The sequence below is a fragment of the Coffea arabica genome, chromosome 2e, assembly GCF_036785885.1.
Source record: "Coffea arabica cultivar ET-39 chromosome 2e, Coffea Arabica ET-39 HiFi, whole genome shotgun sequence".
NCBI classification, from domain to species: domain Eukaryota; kingdom Viridiplantae; phylum Streptophyta; class Magnoliopsida; order Gentianales; family Rubiaceae; genus Coffea; species Coffea arabica.
In genome coordinates, this window is record NC_092313.1 from 34,152,517 (window position 1) to 34,163,106 (window position 10,590).

A 10,590-nucleotide genomic window follows, 5' to 3' on the forward strand; every position below is an offset into this window, starting at 1 on the left:
TGTTAATTAAGTTTACCAAGCATAAAGTAACAATTTTTTTACCAGCAATCTGAGTACCACCACTAAAATACATAAAATGATTTGTTATTTTTTATCAAAAAAGTCAACATCTCCAACTGATGGACTCCCTTTGTCTTGATGCACATGAAAGTCAGGAATAGAAGATTGAGAAAAGAATATTACTAGATCAAACCTCATCTTTTGTGTTTGTATAATAGAAATAATTATGAAAATGTTAGGATACAAACATGGTATTGAATAAAATACAATAAAATCTACCATTACGAGAGAAATAAAATGAAAAATCCTATATATTGGGACAAGTGATGGTAGATGCACCATTATTTTCAGACACAACACTTCTACTTTAGGAGTTAGTGATCCACTACCAATCACAAAAATAATCTAAACTTAATTAACTTTGTAATGAAAAAACTAAAATAGAAAAATAATTACACTTACAAGATAAGTAGGTTGAATATGTGGTTGACCTATATTTATTGCTTCCATGATCTGAAAATGCAAGTTTGTTAAGTAAACTCTAAAAGATCATAATGCAATTATAAAATTAAAGTGAATTATGGAGATTAAATACTTGATTAGCAGGTATAAAAGATTTTCCTGTGGATAGACCTATACCATTTCAGTTTCCAACTCCACTCAGTGATTTATAATTCGCTGCTACTTCCTTACCACTGCTACTTCCCCTACCATTGACTGATTGTCTATATCTTTCCCTTCCAACTGTCTCTTGCACAAGTACTAGATTGTCTATATCTTTTCCTATCTCATTCCGTCAAACTATTGTTCTAACACTACCTATTCCCCTAACCCTTCCATCTTTAGAATAAGTTGCTGAATTTCTCCTTGCACTCCTATCTCTTCTGACCCCACTAGAAATTCCTAGAGTTTTACCTCCACCTCTATTACCCCCATGCTTGTACTCATTTGTTGTCCTCTCGACTGTGCTATAGTAGTTGAACTACTTTTGTTTAAAGTTGTAGAATTTGCATGACTATTAACTATTGACTCACAACTTCCCTATCACTTGCAACAGAAAAGGAATTAAATTAATGATACTAATAATATTGCGCATCCTCTAATGTAAAGAGGATTGAAACTTACTTGTGATTCACTTTTAGATGTTTGTCATCCATTGGATCTTTTTGCTTATGTATATTTCTTTATGGTATGTCCTACTTGTCCGCAGTTACTACAGTGGTGTATAGTCCCTCTTCTGGTTACTCATGTAATAGTGGTATCACTCGTTTCATCTACAACAGTTCTTATTAATCTTGTAGCATTACTACCCATCTCTTCATTTGGCCCTCTCTATCTTACTTGCTTAGAACTTCCTGTTCTTCTTCTTAGTTGTGGAGGGTCTGTTGGATCAGATTGTGAGTCCATCCAATCCTTCCAATTTGGAACTGCCATAATCACTAACTATATACTTTTTTTTTGTAACTATCTATACTATAAAATGGATACACATAATCAGCTGCTTCTTTGAGAAACCAATGGAGTTCATGCATATACACATAAGATACCTGTTATGTCCCACTCCTTGCACGTGCATGAACACATGAAATCTTCTTTCTTCTAAACCTTTCATGATCAACAAAATCGCATGATTGCATTTGAAATTCAATTTTGGTTTTTGAGAGGAGATTTGGTGTGGTTTTGAGAAGATTAAACAATTCTAAACTATTGCTTTCCTTTTTTTTATTTTATATTTTTTAGGTCCCATATGCCTTTCACATGCCAATTTTCCCTCATAATAAGGTTAGAATAGGAATATTGCCCATTATTTTAGCGCCAAAAGGGTATTTTTGTTAAAACATGTAATTTCTAAAGATGACTCGATCTTTTTACAATGCTTCATCTAATGGGATCAACAGAAAGCAATTTTGACTACTAGTTGGTTAGGTAAAGTGTCTATTCTTTTAATTAAGGGGGGAGGGGGGAACTGCCATTACCCCTAACTTTCAAGAGGCAAAGTGTCAGTAACCCTAAATTTAATTGCAATATCTTAAGAGTAAATCTTATATACACTAATAATGTATATATTATCACCATTAGATCAATGATATATATGCAGAAATTAAATTTCAAATTCAAATTTTGTATAGTTGTTATTCATCCAACGCTAATAGTGTATACAATATCAGTGTGGAAAAGATTAATCCATATCTTAATATGTAAAAAGCGCCAATTCCCCTTATGAACAGTAACCATGACTAGTTATCGTATAATTTTTGGCATCATTAATGTTATTTTCTGAAACAACTTGCAACGATTGAAGTAGTTAGTGGCACTGGCTCATTTTTGTTCCCCAGCTCATTAGACATCATCAAACAAGCAAAGATCTCACTCTTATCTTAGACATTTTGATCCTCAAATCATTGACCAATATCTCTTCCTATACAAAATTCATTCACAATCTTTATAATCATCCATCTAACAAAAATCTACAGATGTAGATGGATTTCAAAACAAAAATCACTAAAAATGGATAAAAATTCTCTAACTTTGAATTCTCTAATTGCACTTCGTTATAAGAAAAAAAGCAATAAAGGAAAAAAAAGCAAAAGCAAAGTCAAAACAAAAATGAAAATTTGAGGAATAGGGAGGAGCCATTGTTTGTCGACCAAAGCTCTCCACCGCTATTGTGGTAGCTAAATTTCTTCATCATAAAAGTATGGTGAAATTTCTTTGTTAGTTTTTTTGGTTATTTTCAGCATTTAATTGAAATTTTGTATTCCAATTTTAAATGCTTTTTCATGACCTTACTTTCTTGTTTGTGAGTTTAATTCAAACTAATAATGGTAACAAAGAAAATGACAAAGAAAAACTTGTTTGTGAGTTTGTAAAAATGACAAAGAAAAATTTTGAGGTTTTAGACCTTAAGTGAAAGTTGTAATTCATTATACCTAATGTTTTCTAATTTTCTTGGTTGGATATCTTCGCAAGTGTACAACATCAATGCATCGCATGTAGAGATGCCAACAAGTTTCCCACTTGCTTATATCATTTTATTTTTACTTGAAATCAGATCCTACCAATTTGCTTGCATTTACTTTTTGAGATTTGATATACTTTTCCATTTTCATTAAGCATTGATGATATATACAATAGGATGTTAACTTTAAGTGCTAATTGTCAGAGTTTTAGAGATAATTAATAATCAAGAATTGGTGGCAACCTTTATATTTTTGCTTTTAAATTGTTGGAAAATATAAGCATACACATACTTAATTCTTAAAAAAAATATACCCATAATTCTTTCAAAGAAGATATTTTGGCTACTGAAGCACTTGACTTTAGGTTGTTGATGTATTTAAAAATGGATAATTGATGGCAATTACAATCTTACTATAAATCTTTCAAACAAGAGCTTTTGGCAATTGAATTACTTGACTTTAGATTATAGACATGGATAAATATCTGCTACAAATTACAATCTAAAACTAAAAATTCAATAAGCTTTGTGACTTTAGAAATCTGTATGATAATTACTTGATTTGTCAAAGTATTTTATCAACTATTTACTGATATGTCAAAACAGAGAAAAAGGTAAATTTAAACTTGAAGTAATGCCATGTTTTCACAATTCTTATATTTTGGACTTTAGATTTATTAAAGTTAATGAATTTTTGTTTTTCATTCTTTTTTCCTTTTTTTGGTTGGCGCATTGTTGATTGCATGAAAACTGGAATTTATGATCTATAATTTAAAATTGATTTCGAAGTAATCATATTGAAATTTGATAACAATTGTACTAACCACCACATTAAAGCTTCAATTCATATGCAAAAAAGATAATTACTTTTCCTATTTTCCATGAGAGTTGAACTTAAAAAAGAATGGCTAGAATTGAATTCGATTTTGTACTACATTTTAGAATGAATTGGTTTGTGTTGTAATTTTCAATTTAAAGCTCTGGATTCTATTTAAATATTTTGAAAGAAATGGAATCAAACGTTGATGAATTAAATGAATTTAATTTTGCAATCCCATGAAATGAAGTGGAGGCGTTGTATGCGTTATTTAAATTGTCGATCATGAATTGATCCACAGGGTCTTTTTACCATATTCTTGCTTAATGTAAAGGTTTATCCTTTTGTATGTGTTGCTGTGTGTTGTTCTTTTTATAATATTTGGTCTGTAATCTATGTTTATAGAGGTGTATTAGATTTTCCTTTCCCTAGATAAATCGGTTTCTGATTTTGCATACGTTATGTTTGTAAAAAGATTTCATCTATCATTGTTTCAAATTTCGTATGCTCAAAATCTTTTTATGGATCAAGTAAATGCTCCGCAAAGATTTTTGTTTTGTGTATTCTTTTGGAGCATTCATATTGTTTCTTGCATTAGTAAAGCAATGGAGTTAATAGTAAAAAAAATGGAATTGAATAAATAGGATATTCTTGATTCAAATGGAAATAAAAATTCTGTGCATATTTAGGTTTTGCTTAAAGGCTTATTATTAGGGGCTCCAAGAAAATATTTGGAAGCAACTTTTTTGCACATGTTTCCAGTTGCAATTTTTTTATTATTTGGAAATTCCTGGATCATATCCGAGTACTTCTAATAGACTTGGGACATCAAAGGCTTCCATGTTTATGCATGTTGATCTTTATATAGGACTGCATCTCCTTTCAAAAGAAAATGTCTTCCAGCTAATGATTTTTAGTGAACTATTTTTTATGGTGAATCATGTTTTCAATAATGCTACATAATTTTCAAAAAACTGCGACTTCTTACCAGTTACTATCATAATAATTGTATTAGATAATGGCTTGAATTGTTATGTCCTTATCTATTATCATATTGTGGTTGTTTTTTTCAAGTAGAAGTAAATTTAGCTTTCAATTTGTCCAATATGTTTAATGGGAAAAGCAAAAATGGGAAGAGAAGAAAGAGCTTTCATATGAGTTTATTATGTGATAATAGAAAAGAGAGAGTTATGGTATAGTCCAAAGGAAGAAGAAGAAGACAACGAAAAAAAAAGAAAGGAAAGTAAGTGACGGCTACTGTTGCTTTATCATCCGGATCCTCCCCCTCCTTATTCATCGGCTATTCCTCCACATGAATTTCTCTCTCAAAGGCCATGAATCAAAATTAATTTATAAGAACCAAAAAACTTTGTCGAGACTCGGGAAAACAATACTTCATTGGGAGAACAAGAAATTGGAGGATAGATCATATTATAATAAGTGATGGCACAACAAAGAAAATAAGAAATAGGAGCTAGGTTTAACATTTATTTGTTTTGAGTGCCCTCAAATTTTTTAATAATTGTGTTTCAACCTTTTATAGTTTTATTAAAGGATTAATCTTTCCTGCATCGATAGTGCATATACTGTCAGCATTGAATGAATAACAACTATGTAAAATTTGAATTTGAAATTCAACTTTGTACACATGTCATGAATCCAACGATGATAGTGTATACACTATCAGTGTATATAATATTTACTCTTTATTAAAATGTAAAATTAACCCATCACATTTTCCAAATTACATTTTTACTTATGGCTTTTAAAACTATTTAAGTAAAGTCCTTTTGGACTAAATCTAAACTTATCAAATAACTATGTAAAGTTGTAAACCACTAATTTAAGAGAAACTTTTATGTATTATTTTAATTATATATTGTTAATATATATTTATGATGTATTTATGACGTCATCCGATTCGACCCCCAATTAAAGTTGATCGAATCCATTGACCCCTGACTCTTCAGTTCAGCTGAGTTGATACCCAATCCAAATATGAAAACATAGCATAATAGACTATTGCAGTAGGTAAGATTTAGAGCTCTTTTTTACCTTTACTTTCGATATCTACTCTTTTATAATTTCAGAATAAGATCTCATCTACGTATAATCACTCACCATTTATTTTATTAGAGAGTAAAATAAGTCATTAACTAAAAACTATTTGTTAAAGAAACATAATTATGTCACAATTTTTTTTCACATGTGGTCACCAGCTAAGCAAACTTGTTAAACTATGCCTCCTTGCAATACTCTCCTCATTTTACCATTCCCAAATTTAGACTTCATGTATATGCAAATCTAAACTAGCTCTTTTAAGCTACTTAATTTAGAGAAACAGTTAATAGGTTAAAGTTATATCATATTCAGCATAATTTTATTCATGGAAATTGGTGCTCACTTTTTTCTACCTTTTGGGTCCATACAAAAGGAAAATAAAAGCCCAAATAGAAAACGAGCTTAAGAGTTAAGACGAAACCCATGCTGTTAAGTTACAATTTAGGCAATGGTTTTTGATATGGTCATATAATTTGTTAAGTGATTTTATAATTGGATACTACTAACTAAGAACTGTGACTTACCAACTACTGCTCACTTTCTGAATCTAATTATAGTATTTTACTTTTTTATGAGTTTTATTTTTATTTATTTGTTTTGTTATATTGGGGCAGAGGAGCTCCATTTAATAGGATGAACCTTTTAAAACAAAGAAAAATAAAAATGAAGTAGCTATTTGACCCAAATGGGGAAATATTTAGAAGTGTAGAACTTACTAATATTTATACAATATATAATGTTCGAGTAATGATAGTTGGTGTAAACACTTTTTGTACTAATATATCTAGTATGCGTCCCTTGCATATTAGAAGTTACTAATATATTTGTTATACTTCTTTTGCATATTAACTTCGAAGGTTTATGATCATTGGTGTTGCAATGGTAATTTTTTTTGACATTTTCTTTCATGATCTTATAAGAGAATTAGCTTGAGATATGCACTTTTTGATGTACTTTGTCCTAGTATGAGATTTCTCATAAGTTGAAACGAATTGGTGAAAAAATCAAGAACATAGTAGAATAATGGAATTTCCAAGAACTAGGAGAGGTAGAAAAAGATTAAAACATGCACATGAGGGAGGTGGAAAAAGGGTTGGGATAATGGGTAACTAGTCATGCTACCACATGGAGGTTTTTTTGAAAACGCTATGTTGAACTTATAATAGGATTGATTATAAAACCTAATTTTTGGGGCTTTTATTTTAAAGGCGTTTATCTTCTTCCTTTTTTTTGGGATTTAGTTTTGGGTTGCCTTTTCTTTTTTGCGTCATTTGGTGTCATTGTTGACATTTACTACTTTGGGCTTTTACTTCTTTTTTTTTTTTTTTTAAATCTTTGGTTTATTAGTTTTGCCAACTTTCATTTTTTCTTCTTTTCTTTTTAGAAAATTTGCTTTCCTTTCTTTTAAAAAAAAAAAGAGATCTACAAATTAAAAATTAAAAACTAAAACAATAAGACTAAATAATAAATTAAAAAATCCTTAAAAAATTAGATATAGCATCTATGGTTGAAAATAAATGGAACCCATAAATTTGGTGTTTACTATAAATAATTTGGATATGTAATAACACATGTAATTGCTGAACAGAAAATAACAAACTTTTATCATTAGTACATATTATAATTTTTTTTCCATAGTCATAGACATACAAAAGAACGATGATCTAATAAGCCATCCATATAACTTTATTATACTTGTTTTCTTTATTGAACTTTATGGAACTGTATAACCTGCAAAACAATGAGAAGAAATTTGAAATTACAAAGACAACACCATAAAATACTTGCATCCATACTAAGCAATTAAGGTAAATTTATTTGAGTATGACATGACTTTTACTTGCCATGATCAATTAGGTTTTGTTAATGTCATTTTATATAACTCTCAATGATCTGACGTACATTCAAGTGACATGCTTACAAGATTGTGGACATATATGCATATGCTTACCTATGTCACAAAGAGAGATTGAAAGAGAGGTAGACATGCATTCTAAGCGAACTATAAAGAATCGATAATGTATTATTATCCTAATCTATAAGCATTATTGCGAATATCTAAAGAAGGAAGCTAGTTTTCTCATATTTTTTTGGGAACAATTTAGTAAGATTTTCAAAAAAGAAAAAAGAAAAAAGAAAACATAAGATATCTTAAGTCAATAGCAAATGAAAAATTATCTTACTTCCGCATTTGGTTCCATGAGGCAGTGGTTTTCCGCAAAAGCTAGAAACATAAATAGCTTTTGCTATGCTAACAATTTGTTCCACATCTTGAGTGATATAATGGCAGACACAAGGAAGATCAACAGTCTTTAAAACTCTGCAACATGATTGAGATGGTGCAATTTTTGGCCCAGATTTTTGAACATATTGCGAGCATTGTTGTATCAAACCTTGAAGGTCACCTTGGCATTGGCCTAAAACCATCTGGTTATGAAACATCAACACACTAACAACAATGAAAGGGATAAGCACAATGAAATGGATCGAATGAGTTGCCATTGTTATTTTTCAAATAGAAAACTTATACTCATAGAGAGCAAATGAGAATGCTTTTAAAATATATAGATGAAAGAAGGATGACATTGGCAATTTAGAACTTTAACTGTGTCCAATGTTGCATATTTCACGCTACTATCTACACTATATTTCATGTGAACAAGACACAAGAAACTTGTGCATTTCTTGTCCTTTTATATAACTTTATAGACACAAGATTAAAGACATGAGAAAGCAGAATAGTCTTATGTTGTTGAGATTAAAAGGTATAAATATAGTATGTACATAAACGTACATATATAGTAATGGAAAACAAAAGAAATGATAGAGTGCTTTTGCATCTACTTTTTCCCCTTAAATTAGAAGATTTACATTACATATACATATAATATGCCCTTTTCACGTGAACAAAGAATGAATCAAGCACTTTTTCTCTTTAATGGCTTTTTGAAACTAATTTGGAAACAATGAGAATTTTTAGATCACTTTTGTTATTGAAATAGATGCAATACACTACAATGAAATTGACAATTCTAAAATAATCAATGATCTTGGAAATACTTATATATAAGAATCTTAAGTTAAATTTAAATCATGGAAGTTCATCATAAAATACAAAGATTTGGAAATGATAGTTTGGTATCCATTATGTTCATGCTAAGAAGAAAATTTTAAAGTGAGTTGCCTGTATGTTCATGCAAAACTTAAATATGTCTATGTATGTTACATGTATCTTAGACAATAGATCTAGGGGCCGAGCCACATTTATATGACAGTTAGTTATTGCCCCCTCTCCCTTCAACTTTAAAAAAAAAAAAATTAGAGAACAGGTTTATGAAAAATTTTTAAAATTTAATTTTGTCCTAACATTAAATCCCCTATAAATAATTAATTCTCTTTTTCTGTAAACCTTGCCTCCCCCTCCCCCCACATATTACAAAAATAAAAATTCTTTTCCTTGGGATAGGTAATTGCCCCATTCCCCCAATATTGAAAAGTTAAATAATAGGTTAGGAAAAATTGTAAGAATTTTATATGTCCTATCAGTAGCCCCTTTAAAATAATAAATTCTCTTCCTCTTTATACCTTTTTGCAAAAATTATAAAAAAATTCTCTATATTTGGCCTATTGAGAGACACAAGTTTTTAAATCATATTATTAGAAGAGTGAAAATGTATTCAATATAAAAAAGAAATGCCACATGGAAATATATAAATTTTAAGGACTTTTGAGCCTTGATCTATAAATCAATAGATAATCTTTATTTTAGCTCATTGTTAATGTCGATGTTGTATAAAATTGAACATTTTGTAATTCTGTTAATTTTACTATAATTGTTTTGATATTGTAAAAAATTATGACAACCAACATTAGATTCTTATAATTGCAAAATTGTATATTACCAAAACATTTTATTATTTTTCTTTTGCTAGGTTTTTTTAAAGATACAAGAGCAATTACATCCCTTAATTGGATCTCTTTTCTTGTATTGTTTTTGCCAATTATTGTACATAGAGCCAATCCACATATGAATTCAAAAAAAGTTGTATTAATTTTATGCAATAATTATCTATATGTTGTATGGATTTTCATCAAGTTCTAATAGCATTGTTTTAATAACTCTTGGCAAAAACACTAAGCATATTTTATGCCACTAGACTAAGAGTTTAAAATAAGGAACCATAATGGACTCTTCAAAATTGCTGAAATGTAGAATCAATTATTGGCTTTAAAAGAATTCATAAAAAACAAAAATAACCAAATATATCACCATGTTTGGTGCAAACTTGTATTTGGAATAATCTTGTTAAGAACATATAAGGATAATCATCATATTTGTTGTCATGGATGAGTCTTTATATGACTATAAAGAAGAATGAATTTGGTTTTGTTTAAGAAAGAATTAGTCAAGATGATGGAATCATAACCAAGAATGATAAAGATAGGATGAAAGATATTGGAGGTGTGAAAAGAGGTCTTTATAATAATTAAATTGCACTCACATAGAATCCATAATTAAGAATGACAATATAGGTAATGCTCGCTTTAGGGGGCAATGGAGCAAATTGTCTTGTAAGATGCCACCCACCTTGCCATTTTAAGAAATCAATCATTCTAGGGAAAAATACATTTTTCATTCCCAATGTTTGAATTGTTTGACAATTTTGTCCCTAAAGTTTCTGTCAGAATACATTATATCCTCGTAGTTTTGTAATTTCAACTAATTTTATCCTTAAATTTCATGCAATCACAT

At 29.5% G+C, this 10,590-nt stretch overlaps 1 protein-coding gene across 1 annotated transcript; it reads right to left on the minus strand.

The window, feature by feature from the left end:
* Nucleotides 1-7,420: 7,420 nt before the first annotated feature.
* Nucleotides 7,421-8,352, minus strand: LOC113729720 (uncharacterized). The gene is made up of 2 exons (XM_027253970.2): nucleotides 8,021-8,352; nucleotides 7,421-7,568 (listed from the first exon to the last, which is right to left on the minus strand). The coding sequence occupies exons 1-2, from the start codon at nucleotides 8,337-8,339 to the stop codon at nucleotides 7,552-7,554; spliced, it is 336 nt and encodes a 111-aa protein (XP_027109771.1). The 5' UTR covers nucleotides 8,340-8,352; the 3' UTR covers nucleotides 7,421-7,551.
* Between the last annotated feature and the right edge of the window lie 2,238 nt (nucleotides 8,353-10,590).

Coding starts and splice junctions, on each gene's coding strand:
- LOC113729720 (XM_027253970.2), bottom strand. CDS start 8,339: ATGGCAACTCATTCGATCCATTTCATTGTGCTTATCCCTTTCATTGTT.